This window comes from Pseudophryne corroboree, chromosome 5, assembly GCF_028390025.1.
Source record: "Pseudophryne corroboree isolate aPseCor3 chromosome 5, aPseCor3.hap2, whole genome shotgun sequence".
NCBI classification, from domain to species: domain Eukaryota; kingdom Metazoa; phylum Chordata; class Amphibia; order Anura; family Myobatrachidae; genus Pseudophryne; species Pseudophryne corroboree.
In genome coordinates this window covers 630,484,105-630,500,710 of record NC_086448.1, presented here as the reverse complement: position 1 = coordinate 630,500,710, position 16,606 = coordinate 630,484,105, and the positions used below count along the sequence as shown (strand labels likewise).

Sequence of the window (16,606 nt, the reverse complement as noted above, 5' to 3'; positions counted from 1 at the left end):
ACCAGATTCCAGGTATCTTCTAGAAGGTGCTAAATAAAAGGAGAAGTAGAATCTGATTGGTTGCTATGGGTAACATCCCATCTTAAATAGAGCTCCCATCTTAGTAAATTTACCCCATAGACTCAAACAAGTGGTAAGAGGGGCTTTAATCAACTTACTTTCACAGGCACACATATGTCCGCATGGTTGAAAGAGTACTGCTGCTTTCTTGTCTGAACATACAACACATTCTTCAATCTGTATAGAAATGGAAAACAAACACATAACTGAGATAAAAGTTGCTATAATATCCAGGGTTTACTTTGTGATGGAATATGAGGCAATGATGTGGAATATGAGGCAATGATGTGCCAACACTTTGCTGGTTTCCACAAAATGTACAATCCAAATGCTGCTCTTTCGCTCCATATAGATAATGGAGGGGAATGTCAGGTAAGTGGGGAAGCCACACAAAAGGTGAGCCCACAGCATATTCAGGGACAATGGAGGGGACTGGAAGCAGACTTACTGCTGGTAGGTTCTATACCCACTCCTGACAGATCACGTCCCCCCACATACTCTGACTTCTGGCGTAACATTCCCAGGATTACCAGTACTTTTTTTTGTACAAATTAGGCAAAATCCAATAATTGTGACACTCTCAGTGAAAGAGATCTGCTGCCATTGAGTAAAATCAGTTATCTCATTTTGTGAAAATATGCAAGGACATGTACGGAAACTAGCTGCAAACAAATCAGAATATTATTTTCTAGTGCATTTTAGCAAGAAAATAGCTGAATGGATACTTTATGAGATACCACCATTATCTTTTGCTCTAATTTGCTGTAGTCATATCAAAGAATTATTATGCACATAAAAGGCGCTAATGTACTAAGGCATAAAGGACGGACTGACCATACAATACAATTTAACATGACTAATCATCTGAGTAGCAGATCTGGGGTTTATGTCTTTAAATTGCGTTAGGTTTTTACAAACTGGCTGTACACAATTTAAATAAATAAGAGAAGGAACACAAAATTTGTATCCCTTTAGTCATGAATTCAAACCTGCATTTTGCAACTTATTCATTAATTCGAAAGATAACAAAATACATGAAAAACAATGTACAGTATTAAGTGATGCACTAAATGTCTGCCCCGACATTCCCCGTCAGCGTCAGACGATTCCTGCTCCCTCTTGGAGTGTGGTCTGCTCCATGGACAGCCAGTTATAAGTTGCTTAAACTGCTGAAACCAACATTCTGAACGGCAGAGGCCTACTTCACATACCTGTCTGGTGCCAGACCTTTAAGCAATAAGTGTTAGACGAAGAGAAGACACTGATGTTTTGCAAGTACTCTTGCTACCTAGTGTCTATTCCTTATGACTAACATATGTCTGAACTTAATGGAGATGGTTTCTGAAGGTCATGCATCTTTTATTTGGTTATTCTAAGGCTTATGTTGATGCAGTTACCCGTCTTCACAGGTATGTCATTTTTCTAGTCATATAACATATACATTTCACTATGGCTAAGGTGTCTTGAATGTTTTAGGATTAGCTATAGGGGTATCAAAATATTAAGATTCACAGTAGTATGTGCTGATTTTTATACAGAACACTGTGGATCACACAGCACTGTATTAATGTTTGTGTACCTAAATAAATAGGCCATACTTTTCCTTCATCCCATTACCTGACCACACAACGGGTATTATAGTGTTGGTAGCATTAAAAACAGAATGACAATTGAATGAATACATTTTAATACAATTATACTGAATGGTATGCCTGGTAGTGGGTGAGGGAGGGAGTTCTAGAATTGTTGGGGATACAAGAGAGCACTGAAAAATACATACAAAGGATTAATATTTATACAGTGCCCAATACTTACCTTAGTCCTAGACTGTACTTGCTCTTTGCAGAGCAGACATTTCTTCACACGTGGTGAACATAAAGAACAGGTAGATACGTGTCCACATGGGCCAAACAGGGTATCTCTCTTCAGATCTGAACACACCATGCATTCTTCCAGAGTCTCAGAATCATTGTTAATCATAGACGGACTGTGGGACCCTACTTGACCACTAGAAACAGGTTTAAAAGGAGAAGAAAAAAATATACGTTATGGTAAGAACTTACAGTTGATAACGGTATTTCTCCTAAGTCCACAGGATAACATTTGGATATGATGACGCGACAGCGGATTTGCACCAAACGGTCAAAGCTTTTCGACCTCCCAGCATGCAACGGGCCTGTCCATATATCCCCGTCTCCGCAAGGCAAATCAGTTGTTTTTCCAAAGCTCAAGGCAGGAGCATCATTGAGCACCCTAATCAGGCTAGAAGAACACACATGCACACCCTTCCGTACAAGACGGAAGAGGTTAGTGAGTAAAAGGATCCTCAAATCAGGTGCGTCAGGGTGGTATCCCTGTGGACTTAGTAGAAATACTGTTATCAACGGTAAGTTCTTACCATAACATATTTCTCCGTCAGGGTCCACAGGTTATCCATAGGATAACATTGGAATGTCCCATAGCAATTTAGTGGTGGGGACGCTCCTGATTGGACAGGAGAATCCTTTGCGGAATTCAGCGTCCTGAGAGGCAAAGGTATCCATGGCATAATGTCTAATGAATGTGTTAATGGAAGACCATGTGGCTGCCTTACATATCTGTTCTGCTGAAGCACTACGTTGTGCTGCCCATGATGGACCTACCTTACGAGTAGAGGGAGCAGAGACATTAACAGGAACAGGGAGATCAGCTTGAGAATATGCGTCTGAAATAGTCATCCGAAGCCACCTCGCCAGCGTCTGCTTATCAGCAGGCCATCCTCTCTTGTGAAATCTGAAGAGAACAAAGAGAATCTATCTTTCTGAAAGCACTGGTACGTAGATCTTTAAGGCACAGACGACGTCCAACGATGCATCTCCTGCGGAAAGGACCGGACCTTCGAAAGCCGGGACTGCAATTTCTTAAGTAAGGTGGAATTTAGACACCACCTTAGGAACATACCCAGATTTAGTTCTGGGAACTGCGCTATCTGAATAAAAAAAATCAGAAATGGAGGACGACATAACAATGCCCCTAAATCTGAAACTCTTCTAGCTGAAGCCATGGCCAGTAGAAAGAGAACTTCAGCTGTCAACCATTTAAGATCCACTCTTTTAAGTGGTTCAAATGGGGCAACTTTAAGGGCCTTTAGGCCTAAACTTAAGTCCCAAGGCACTGTAGGGGGAACAAAAGGAGGTTGAATGTGCAGCATTCCCTGGAAAAAAGTGTGCACATCCTGTAAGTTGCCAATTTTCTTTTGGAACCATACAGTCAATGCTGACACTTGCACTCTCAAGGAAGCCACCATTAAACCTTTATTGATTCCTTCCTAAAGGAATGCTAAGACCCTGGAAACTCTAAAAGACCTAGGGTCAAATTTCCATTCACTGCACCATTGAATATAGGCTTGCCATATTCGGTAATAAATGCGAGCTGAGGAAGTTTTCCTTGCTCTGAGCATTGTTTGAATTACCTGTTGTGAGAATCCTCTTGACTTAGAGGTCTCAAGACCCACGCTGTCAAAGACAGTCAATCCAGGTGTCTGTGATAACAAGGACCTTGAGTCAGTAGATCTTGACGTTGAGGGAGTAGGAATGGAGCATCCATCGACATCCTCTGCAAATCTGTGTACCAATGTCTTCTGGGCCAAGCCGGAGCGATTAGTATCACAGCACCCCTTCCTTGTTTTACCTTCCTCACCACCCTGGGTAATAAGACAATTGGTGGAAACACATAGGCCAGATAAAAGTCCCATCTCACCGACAGGGCATCCACAAAGGTCGCACTAGGATCCTTTGTTCTTGACCCGTATGCGAGAAAATTGTTGTTTTGACGGAACGCCATTAGATATATCTCCGGAAACCCACCTGTCGACCAAGGTCTGGAAGACCTCCGGGTGTAGAGCCCATTCAACTGAGAAAAAACGCTTCCCAGTTTAGGACTCCCGAAACGATCACTGCGGACAAGGCTGCATGATGAAGTTCTGCCCACTTTAACGTGCGACTTACCTCTTTCATTGCTTTTTGGCTGCGAGTTCCTCCCTGATGGTTGAGGTACGCTACTGCCGTTGCATTGTTCCAGCTGATCTGAGGATCTGAACTGGTTTCCCCTGAAGGATGTCCTTTGCCTGAATCAGCGCCATGTATATGGCCGGGAGTACGAATATATTTATTGGCAGGCAACTTTCTTCCTTGGTGCAGACCCTGGAAACAAAACCTTCCTGAAATTGCTCCCTAGCCCTGAAGGCTGGGATCTGTTGTCAGAATTTCCCAATCTGATATCCAAAAGGGTCTCCCTTTGTCCAAATGGGAGGTCTGTAGCCACCAGGCTAATGGCCTCCTTACTTCCAGAGAAAGGACCATAGTCTGCGTTTTTGTCTGATGAAAAGCATTCCATTTGGTAAGGATCAGATGTTGCAGAGGCCTCGAATGGAACTGAGCACACTCTACCATGTTGAATGTTAACATGAATCCCATCACACGCATTGCTACGTGAATGGATACCCTTCGACTGTGTAGCAGCTCCTGAATCCTTGACTGAACATTGGATATTTTGTTCAGAGGTAAAGTTACTCTCTGAAGGCTCGAATCCAATACAGCCCCCAAGTGAGTCATCCGCTGTGACGGAACCAGAGAGGAGGTCGGCCAATTTATGAGCTAACCGTGCTTCTGCAGACAAGCTATTGTCTGTTGCAGATGACACAGAAGCAATTCCTGAGACTGTGCCAGGATTAAAAGATCGCCGAGGTATGGAAAAATTCTTATCCCCTGCTGGCGGAGATAAGCTGCCATTACCACCATAATTTTGGTAAATACTCTGGGGGCTGTGGCCAATCCGAATGGCAGGGCCTGGAACTGAAAATGCTGTAGGAGGATAGCGAACCTGAGATAGCGCTGACAGGGCTATAGGAACATGTAGGTAAGCATCCTGGATATCGAGGGATACCATAAAAACCCCTGGCTCCATGGCCAAAATGATGGAACGTAAAGTCTCCATATGAAAACGAGACACCCAAATGTACTAGTTCAGCACTTTGAGATTGAATATGGGCCGGAACGACCCATTTGGCTTCTGGACTAAAAACAGGCTGGAGTAAAAACTGAAGCAATTCTGCCTCTTGCAAAGCCCTGGCCTTCGTCTCTACCAGAGACGGGCTGGTACAAAAAAACCTCTGAGGTGGGCGCTTCTTGAAAGCAAATGCATAACCGAGAGATACCGCTTCTTGCACCCAGGCATCTTTTGTAGACTGCTGTCAGATCTGGGCAAATTGAAGAAGTCGGCCCCCCACCCTGGGATCCCCCAGGTGGAGGCCCGCACCATCAGGCTGATGGCTTATCTTCTGTTTTAAAAACCAGTCCTCTGGTAGCCCAATGCTTTTTAGTCTTGCCAGACTTGTTGAATTGGAACTGTTTGCCATCACTTTTTCCTTTTGCTTTTCCTTGAGGCGAAAGGGCCGAAAAGCTGTTACTTTAGGCTTGAATTTGTATGTGGAAGGAAACTTTACTTTCTTGGAATCTGCTTCTGACTCCAAAATACTAGTTAATTCTTTACCAAAAAGATTATCTCCAGAAAAAGGTAAAGACTCCAAAACCCTTTTTGGATTCTGAATCAGCTTTCCATGTACGTAACCAAACTGCTCTGCGAGCGACTACTGTTGAAGCGGATGCCTGAGAGGCAATTGTACCCATATCCAAGGCTGCTTCTTCCTAAAACATTGCAGCCTGTCAGTTATGTGCAACAAGGGATTTTTGCTCTGTAGATGCCATTGAAAGATCCCCTTCCAATACATCAGCCCAGGCAGCCACTGCTTTTGCCATCCAGGCTGAAGCCATGGCTGGTCTTATGATTGCCCTAGACCGGGAAAAAATGTTTTTTGGAAAACCATCCACTCTCCTATCCGTGACATCATTTAATAATGTTGAAGGCAGAGGTAATGTAGATTTTCTAACTAATTGAATTACATGCGTATCTACTTTGGGGGCCACCTCCCTCTTTAAACAGTCCCCAGCTGGAAGAGGATAATTGGAATTCCATTTCCTAGGAATTCTAAATTTCTTACTGGGTGTAGCCCAAGCCTCTTCCATAATTTCCGTCAGCTGATCTGACCCAAAAAAACTCAGGTTTAACTGTTTTGGATTTTAACACAGGCTCTGCTGATTCTTCTAAGGATAGAATGGCTTTCATTGTCTTAATTAACTCAGATACGTCCACTGAGCTGAGACCTTCTTCCTCATCTTCGTATGCAGAACCAGAGAGTAATGAGTCTTCATCCTCCGACGAATCCTCATCTGAAACATGTGTAGACTGTGAAGATGTTGTTTCATGTCTATGTGATACACTTACCACTGGCCTTTCACACAGTTTTTGTTGAGAGGCTGCTACTTCCCCTGCTAAAAGTGATAAACCGCAGGTTGAATGCTGCATGTAAGGGTTAATAGTGTAACCTAAACCTGGTACATAGGTTGGAATTATCCACTCTGCTATACTGGATAATGTATAGCCCATGGCGGATCAACTTGCACCTGTGTCTGCCTTGTATTTTTCAAGAGACCTTGGTGAAAGCTAAAACAACTAACACACAAACCATCCTGAACCAGACCCTGAGAGGTTAACCCAGCTTTGCAAGACAAACATGATATGAGTGTTGGTACTGCTGTGAGTGAATTCTCCTCACCCTCGCCGCTCTTAGACATGATAAATAATCAGACACTTGCACAGTGTACTACACAATTTGTGACTGTAATCACTTAAAATTTTGTTAAAGTGACATACAATCTGACCCTTCCCTGCTATGCACCAGCATTGAGGATCAGAATAGACAGAAGAAAACTGACAATTATAGTAAAGTCAGCAATCACACTAGCAATCAGTCACAGGTTATACATTAGTATAATATGCAATATGAGCACATAATCAACTACAAATAAATTTCAAGTAAGTAGATGAAACATATTACTGCTTTACCTTATATAAGATTTAACCGTATTCAGACGCATAGCAAAAGAAAGCCACTGTAAAAATTATCAGATTCATATGCATTACGCACTTATCCAACTATTCGTACTCAAAAGGTAGATAGAGACTTAGTGCTGTATTACCCGTGCTCAGTAGAGTAGGATACAGGGAGACTCACGCTGCTTCCAGGACCGATCAACACATTTGCGAATGCTGAGTGGATCCAGACGCTAATAGTGTACACAACCGTTCCATGAACCTATAGTGAACACAGACACCCAAGTGAACACTGACGCACCAGTCACACAGCAGCCTGTGCCGCGACTGGTTCCCCTTAGTACACAGCATCTCAGACGAAAGCGGGAAAACAGTTCATGGCGGGAGACTCTGAGGAAACTGGTCATGAACCGGGTGGAGGGGCGACCTGGGGAGCGTCTGACTCCCCACTGCTGACATCAACTCTAGGGATCGCGGCCTCATACTACCCCTGGAGCCTATGATCCCTAAGGCCTAGCGCTTGTGCACTCTAGGTGACAAACGCGTCAGCGGCTGTTTGGTAGTGTCCTCCCAAAACAGTGCGGCTGCGTGCGCGTTCCCCCTCTAAGCGGAACCATTGCCTTACCTTCGTCCCGTGCTCTGGCCACAGCCTGGAAACGTCTGCTGGACCTGCTGGTATATCAGACACAGATGCTCGCTGAAACAGCACTGTACTCGTGGGTAAGCGTTGTCGCGACCCGGTGGGGAGTTGTTGGAGCGACTCTTTCTAAGGTACGTATAAGACGCTTTGTAGAAAGATCACTCAAGAAAAATAGTAAGACTATAAAAATAAAATAAGAAAGCTTATGGCTGCTAAAAACAGCAGCCCTTGACCATGCTCCGGCCGCACCAAAGAAAAAACTGATTTGCCTGAGCCAGGAGGCGGGGATATATGGACAGGCCCGTTGCATGCTGGGAGGCCGGAAAAGCTTTGACTGTTTGGTGCAAATTCGCTGTCACATCATCATATCCCAATGTTATCCTGTGGATAACCTGTGGACCCTGCAGGAGAAAAAAAGCAATTAGGAGGGTTTCTACTTATCAGCGTCACACCCATTAGTTTGAGACTATTATCTCTTATTCAGGGCATTGTTTATTCTGGGAAATACTACTCCTATGCTTTAATACTATTTATTTACTTAAATGTTTAATACCACGTTCCTATATTATTTTTTTGTAAACCTTCTGACTACAAAAGACACGTGTAGTACAAAAGAAACACTGCATATAACATGTAGAAATATGGTGGCCTGTACAACAAATTCTTAATATACGGTTTATAACAAATAGGTATAGTTCCCGCTCCCTTTACCAAGCTGTATATAATAAAATAGGGTGCAAAATAATAAGCATTATACCTAGATTTCTCCTTGTGGCATTTAGCCAGAGCTTTGCAGAGGCTGGGATCAGGGCACAGATCAAGGGGAGACTGCCCTTTTTTGTTGCGAATAGTGAGGTCAGCTCCATTGGCTGCAAGAAAGCAGGCGATAGAGGCTGCACTCTTCTTCTCCGCACCTTGCGTTCCAAGTCCCATAATAAGCTGAAATATAACAACACTACATTCATTAGTTCACGAAACCAACGTTAGGTAATTAATAACTCCTCTATTCATTTCAAAACAAGTGGCACACGGGCACAACTTACAAGTAACAGCTGCTAACTCAGACACTATAATAAACAGACGTCACCTGTCTCATACTATAGAGAATTACAGCTCAAACACGTATAGAAGGAATCAAAGCAATAAGCCTGGAGTTCTATCCGCAAAAAAAAACATATGGCCTGCCTTTTTGGTTTTAAAACTTAAACTACATTCTAACTTCTTGCTTAAGCATTAATAGCCTGTAAGTATAATTAAATAATCCTATAGTTTATCATAGTAAATTGGCTGTATGTCTTATATATATTTGCAGATATAAAGACTGGTAGCGCCCCCTTTATATTAGGAAACTTCAATATTCAGAGAAGGTCTTTGTTCAATATAACTGATGTTATAACTATATTCAGTTTAACACATCCTACTACTTATAAGATCACACAGAACCAGTAAAGTATGGTAAACTGTGTGCAGTAATCTAAGGGTAGTTACTATGTCAACATTGGGAATGATGACATGTATGTCTTCATTATTAACATACAAAGGTTAGGGTAAAGTGAGGGTTAGGATGTGGGGGGGATTAGGGTATAATAATACTTTCGACTGACTCAATTAACATGCATAACGATGACATTCAACATGTCAACATTATGGGGGGGAATTCAATTCTGGTCGGAAACTGCAATCTTGTCAGAAAGACGGCAGTTTTTTACTGTTTTAGGTCAGAAGGCGTTCCGACCTATTCAATGTCACCCCTTGTTTTCCTCAACAAGTCAGGAAATCTGACTTGTCGGAAGTGTGGCCAAACCCGACAGGTTTTAGCCCCGTTTCCGACAACGTCAAACAGAGTTTAAAAAAAGTTAGATAGCCATTGTTGGGAACGGGCCAAACCTGTCAGGTTTGGCTGGCCATTGAATACACATGTCGGAGACATGAGTTGAATACACCCCTATGTCAGTGTCCACATTGAGAATATGTCAACATCCTGAATGACAACACTCAGACCATGCCCACATGGTAAACCACACTTCTCAGGCAGTCTACCACTACAAATGCTGGATAAGATATGCACCTAATGAGTAATTACAGAGGAAGTTTCATTGTGAAACTATGGAATAATTTAAGATATTCCAAGCACTTTAGAAAATACCATTTTTTTTTTAAATTATCCTAAAGTAGAAGCAGTTAATCAATAATATCCTTAAAATGAAAAAAACCTTACAAAAGGCAACATGTAAGCTGTCTGGGAAATACTCACTGTATTCTTTGATGGTTCCCATGTAGTGTCTACCTTGCCAACATCCTGCATGTCCTGGAGCTGGCGCAGCTGTGACAGGGTATGGTGCCTAAGGGCTTCATGTAGAGGTGTATCGCCATCCTTATCCTGTATATCCAGTTTGGCTTCCGCACGGACTAACAACTATAAGAACAGAATCACTGAACTTCAACGTATTTCACCAGTACATAGATGATGCTAAGGTAGAATACAACTAAACTGCACGAAGAAACACTGACAAAAAAATGCTATCCCCGCTCCCCCACACACTTTAACAAATACAATACAAGGACATTTAGCAGAGATTTCCTTCTAAATGAATATCCATCGAATGGAAATAAAATAGTTTGTACATCATGACTATCAATAAATGGCTAACAGCATTGGAGGATTTTTTACCCACAAGAATGTTAAAACCATTTTTGTAAAAGAATAACTGATCTCCAAAAACACAGCAAGCACAGCGATCAATTGTGCTGATCACACAAATAGCAGTGTGCAACTTGGGTCAGAAGAAAGACTAAGAAAATGCATAACTTTCCCCCGTACCACATTAAGCACTGCTGTTCTAGAGATACCAGTTACATCAGGCTTTGGCTGTGTACACACTTAACAACATCGCAAACGATGCATTGTTGTCAGCAATGGGACCCGGCATCGGCAAGTACATACACATTTGCCGATGCAGACAGCGACAAACGACGGCGGTGGGGGATGGGGGTAGGGGACTGCACCATGCTGCGTCATGGCATCCATCGTTAACGACATCACCCGGTTTTGACTGCACGTAGAGGCAATGGGGGATGTTATTAACAACTAGCGGGAGTGTGCATCATTCATGATACAGTGCGTACACACTTGACAATGTGAATATATTGTCCGATCTGCCGGTTCACATGATATATCGGCTGCACATCGTCAAGTGTGTACCCAGCCTCAGATTGCTGATCCCTTGTTTTACCACAAAGGGTTAAGTGCATTCCAGAGTGCCACAGCATTAACAAATCCCTTCCTGAGACGACTGCCAAGAATTTTGCACTTATGATTTCCTACTCTTAAAAGATGGATGATGGAGGAGGCATGCAAACATGGGCAAAGTATTAAACAGAGGTAGGGAAACTAGGCACTTCAGAAATAGGAGGCAGTCTCTTAGAACACCCAGAGGCTATCCCACAAGGTCCCAAAATAAAAATCTGAATTATTTGGTGCAGGTGTTATCCAAGTGCCAGCAATGGGCAAATGCAGAAAGGGTGTGCCCTGCAGCATATACGACTAACACTGTCAAGTAAGATCTCCTGATGTATACCAGAGGCATACAATACTGTTCTCTCCAGACATTAACAAGCACATTTACTACTGTTCTTTCCTTGCGTAAACCAGGTGCATAGACTACTGTATTCTCCTGGCACATATGCTAACCTTGCAGAGCTCTGCAATCTATGCAAAGTGCATATTTTACAGAAACCACTGACTGTAAGTGGGTCAGAACTAACAAGATACCTGGAGAGGTAAGGGTGAGCGGAATTAGGGGTCTTAAAATAAAATCCTAAATATTACTTATGTGCACTCCATGAATTTCACTGCCTCAAATAAGGCCCAAGGAACAGAGTATCTCCTCCTTGGGCCATTATAAAAGCATTAGGAGACCTGGAAGATCCACAGAGAGAAAGCAAGATTTAGGATTTAGTTTAATATGCTTATTAGTTCCCAGAACAAAAAATATAGCTCAAAGTTCAGAATAAGGACAGTCTCATCACACGAATAAGAATTATTTTACAAATCTGCATAATACATTGCATGCAGCACTGGCTGAGGAGAATACTGCTTTAGAATGCCATGGTTTTCTGGTCAGACAGTTATGAATGTTAGATGCAGCATTTCCTAACAAAACTTGGGGGTAATTCAGACCTGATCGCTAGGGTGCGTTTTTTGCATCCCTGCAATCAGGTAATCGTCGCCTACAGGGGGAGGGTATGGGCGGTGTGCAGGTGTGCGATCACATGTGTTGGACACCTGCACAAACATTAGTTTGTGCAGTCTCTGCTCAGACCAGGACTTACTCTGCTGCTGTGATGATCAGAGACGGAGCTGACGTCAGAAACCCTACCTCCAAACTCCTGGTCCCTCCTGCATTTTTCCGGACACTCCTTAAAAACGGTCAGACACCACCCACAAACGCCCTCTTCCTGTCAATCTCTCTGCGTTCGCTGGTGCGTTCGGAATATTCGTACCGTCCCATCGCTAAACAGTGATCCCCGTTGATGCAGTCCGCCACGCCTGCGCATTGCGGTGAATATGCACGCGCAGTTCAGACCTGATCGGCCAATGTGTGAAAACGCACAGCAGCGACCAGGTCTGAATTAGGCTCTTGTGTAAATAAGCTGTATTGTCCTTCTGTGTATAAAAGTGTTTGACACCAGCCTAAGCCTCTATTACTCGCGGGCATCTTGCCATTCTCCAGTTGTGTATTGCCCTAATAACACAAGCTTCAATGTTGCCACAACACATATTCATTTAATGAAAAAAAGGTGCATTTGTGGTTCGTTAAAAATGGCCATGAGTACTTTAAACAGGATTATGAGTGATAAACTAATCATAATTCAGAACAGCACTCTAAACAGGCATATTCAATTAGCTGTGGGGCTTATCTCATGCCTAAATGTCGACTAATTACTTTGCGGAGCCGTGAAAAGCTATTCAATTTTTCCAGCATATAAAATCGGGAATTACCACATGGAAACGCACTCATTCATTGTAAGCGGAGGAAACAATGGGTTTTTCAGCGCGCATGAACCTCCAATTGTGTCCTTTGCTTACACCTCCTGAAACTGGGAGATTTGCACACTTTTGTGAATCCCTGCTAATTGAATTGTGCTGCCCCTGTAATTAGCCGCGGAGTCTGCCCGTAAGAATGACCAGACAGGCCAATTCTGCCTCTCATCCCAAGACTTTAGTAAGAGGATCATTATAAAGTTTGTTCATACGCAGCCACTGCATTCCTTTTGGTACAGTGAGAATATACAGTAAGTGCATAGAACACAATAGCAACTATCTTCTTAACAAACATTTTCCGCCATGCCTGTCCAAGTCTGACCTTCATAGACTACTTAATAGTAGATTTCATCTATTACATATAATTGCCAGATTTAGGGTTTAAAGTTACTGGAAACTCATTTGGAATTAATCAATATTTGTCACCCGGGGCTACCTTGTCTTAAAGATTTTCCAATTAGAGAACAGTCATTTAAAAAGGGTGAAGTAGGACTGAGCAGTTAAAATCTGATCTATAAAACAAAAAAGTTACGACTCCTTACCCTGACAATCTGCGTATGCTGCCGTTCAACAGCCAGATGAAGAGCAGTTTGCTGGTTTACATTTTGGATGTCCAAGTTTGCATTGCCCTGTAAAGGGGAACAGCAATACAGTGTCAGAGTAGCAATTAACAGCCCTCCTACGCATAAATCCGCATTCTCACCTATACTCAGTCATACAGACAATGTCAGCAGGTATCATACAGATCACATTCCTGATTCACTATGCCGAGTTATGTGGGTTATTACTGTATTACATACGATATCAATGGTGCTCTGAAAACTGAACAAGGCTTTTTTATATAATGATACCAGAAACACAATTGTCACTTTAAACTTTAATGTGACATTATTAGATTAAATGGTCTAATAATCATAGTATAACTCACCTCTATTTAACCCTTAGTGCAAATGACATCTATAAATATGACGCTATGCAGTGCCACCTAACAGCAGGACATTTATAACATCAAGCTAAAGATAGCAACAGCTGTGTGCACTCCTGTTCCTGTACCCGCTCGGTGACAAACAGTATCACTGGGCTCCTGGTTCCTGTCATAACATGCAAACTACATTAAAGACTGAAAGACTTTAGCACAATTAGGAATATATATTATATATATATATATATATATATATATATATACATACATACGTACGTACGTACGTACGTACATCTATCAGCAAGGGCTTATGTCGTAGACCAGACCAGCACTCCTTTAACTGATAAGTTATTTAATGCTTTAAAAAGACAATGTGCAATTTGAGCATAGTTGGCAATCCAGCAATAACATTTTATCTCACGATTTCTCTGGGGTCCTCACACCAAACCAGCTACAGCTCCCAACAGCCGTTCCGGACCATGCCGTCATCAGGGGAGTATCAACCATCTGCAGCCTACCAATGCTTCTTTTATGTGCTACTAATCCAACCTAAGTGTGTACACCTGTTGTGATAATCCCCAATTCACAATCAGTACTCACCACCGTGTTTCTGTTGCCATGGGAACCTGCTGCTGCCTTCACCGCCCACACCACACCCCCGTGTCGTCCTCCACCTGCTAGGGCACCCACTTCCTGATTCCTTGGCCGCGTTGCCGCCGGCGCCGCCGTGCAACGCGTCATTGCGTGACACATCCGTGGCGAGCCGCGTACGTGTGCGTTGCCTAGCAACACAACCGCATCATCGCATCTTGTGTCCGTCAGATGACGCGTGCACACGCGTTGCCCGGCCACCCGGTCAAACCAGGAATTGCGCCCACAGCTGGGCTCCTAAGCGAACCATCGGCGGCGCGTGTGTGTCAGTATTAAGGCGTTAATCGGCAACCACAGCACAACATCACCACAGTGGCTGCACTATCAGTGTATGGGGCACACCAACATCTGAACATAAATACATTTAGATAAGATGCTGAAATTGCTGACTCATATCACTAGTACAATCATAGGACAATTTTACAGTTATTATAAACAGCAACAAGAATCTGGCTGTAATATATCCATAATGTAGTTATACTCTTACTGTAAACAGTCACATCCAATCACAATATCCAAATCGATATGGCCATAAATTTCAGCATCCAATAGCAATCTAATATAAACAATATATATATATACAAAATATTTACATACAAAATCAACAAAAAAACTTAAGCAATTTTTGATCATGGAATTTAAACTGTGGAATAAGTCCCCACAGACCTGAAATAGCATATGTGTGGACAGTATTAATATATATAACGGCAAACCTGTTCCACCAGTATAGATAAACATTATTATCAAAAGAATGGTGAAAATTATAGCTCCTCGATTAATCCATCCGGGGTTAACGTATTCATCTGGTAGATCCATCTACATTCTTGTCTCAACAACAAGTTACCCCTATCCCCACCTCTTCTCAATGGTGGCACATGGTCGAGTGGCATGAATCTAAAGTCCTTAATCAGATGTCGACTGACAACAAAATGTTTCGCCACTGGCGGAGTGCTTGGCTCTATTTGTTGATATGCTATTTTTATGGAAGACCGGTGCATCGATATTCTGCCAGAGCCTCAGGTACTTGTGTAATTTCCGATGTAATTCGTGCCACTCTTACTAATTGGGAAAATGGAAGTCCCTTCTTTAGGGGTTGAGGGTGAAAACTTGTTGCTAAAAGTAATGTGTTTTTATCAGTTGGCTTTTTAAAGATATTTGTAGAGAAGCAACCATCTCTAATTCCCACTAGAACATCTAGGTACTCAATTTCCGTAAAACTATATTTACAGGTAAATCTGATGGAACCAGGCTTGCCGTTAAGATGATCAACAAAATCCAATAACGGCAAGCCTGGTTCCATTTTCCCAATTAGTAACTAAATGTTTGAGTTTGAAACGTGAAGAATTGCTAAAACCACGTGAGAAAAAAATCCATGGAAAACCGGATGGTCTTTGCTAGCACTTATGCTATAACATCAGGCCTGGTGAAAAAAATCAATATTCAAATATTGGCACATTGTCCAGATGGACCCTGTATTAAGCAGATATTGTAGTAATACCCCACTTTTCAGCTATAAAAGAAGTGGGGATCTGAAAGAAAGGGTCTCATACTCCGACATCAGTCCGCGGGTTGGCTTAAGTTCTGGTTGGTTAAGTCCACAAAAAAGGAGCCTACAAATGTGGTAGCTCTGCGAATTGCAGCTTCATGCGGACAGGAAAAAGCTTTGTGCACCCAAGCTTGGGGGAAGAGTACCAACTTCGACACAGGATGACATGCGAGACCAAATACGTGACGTATGTTATCATTTGCCCATGCAACAAACTTTATGTGGGCAAGACCATACGGATAGTCAAACAAAGAATATCGATGCACCGGTCTTCCATAAAAATAGCATATCAACAAATAGAGCCAAGCACTCCGCCAGTGGCGAAATATTTTGTTGCAAGTGGACATCTGATTAAGGACTTTAGATTCATGCCACTCGACCATGTGCCACCATTGAGAAGAGGTGGGGATAGGGGTAACTTGTTGTTGAGACAAGAATGTAGATGGATCTACCAGATGAATACGTTAACCCCGGATGGATTAAACGAGGAGATATAATTTTCACCATTCTTGTGATAATAATGTTGATCTATACTGGTGGAACAGGTTTGCCGTTATATATACAGGTTGAGTATCCCATATCCAAATATTCCGAAATACGGACTTTTTTGAGTGAGAGTGAGATAGTGAAACCTTTGTTTTCTGATGGCTCAATGTACACAAACTTTGTTTAATACACAAAGTTATTAAAAATATTGTATTAAATGACCTTCAGGCTGTGTGTATAAGGTGTATATGAAACAAAAATGAATTGTGTGAATGTACACACACTTTGTTTAATGCACAAAGTTATAAAAAATATTGGCTAAAATGA

General features: G+C 42.3%; 1 protein-coding gene across 2 annotated transcripts in view; it reads right to left on the bottom strand.

The window, feature by feature from the left end:
* MIB1 (MIB E3 ubiquitin protein ligase 1) overlaps nt 1-16,606 on the bottom strand; it is a 216,298-nt gene that overhangs the window by 11,457 nt on the left and 188,235 nt on the right. For both annotated transcript variants that reach the window (XM_063923579.1, XM_063923577.1), the window contains exons 14-18: nt 13,217-13,303; nt 9,885-10,046; nt 8,388-8,569; nt 1,876-2,068; nt 159-237 (exon numbers count right to left, since the gene is read on the bottom strand). In XM_063923579.1, the coding sequence (XP_063779649.1) occupies nt 159-237; nt 1,876-2,068; nt 8,388-8,569; nt 9,885-10,046; nt 13,217-13,303 (703 nt within the window). The remainder of the gene's footprint in view (nt 1-158; nt 238-1,875; nt 2,069-8,387; nt 8,570-9,884; nt 10,047-13,216; nt 13,304-16,606) is intronic.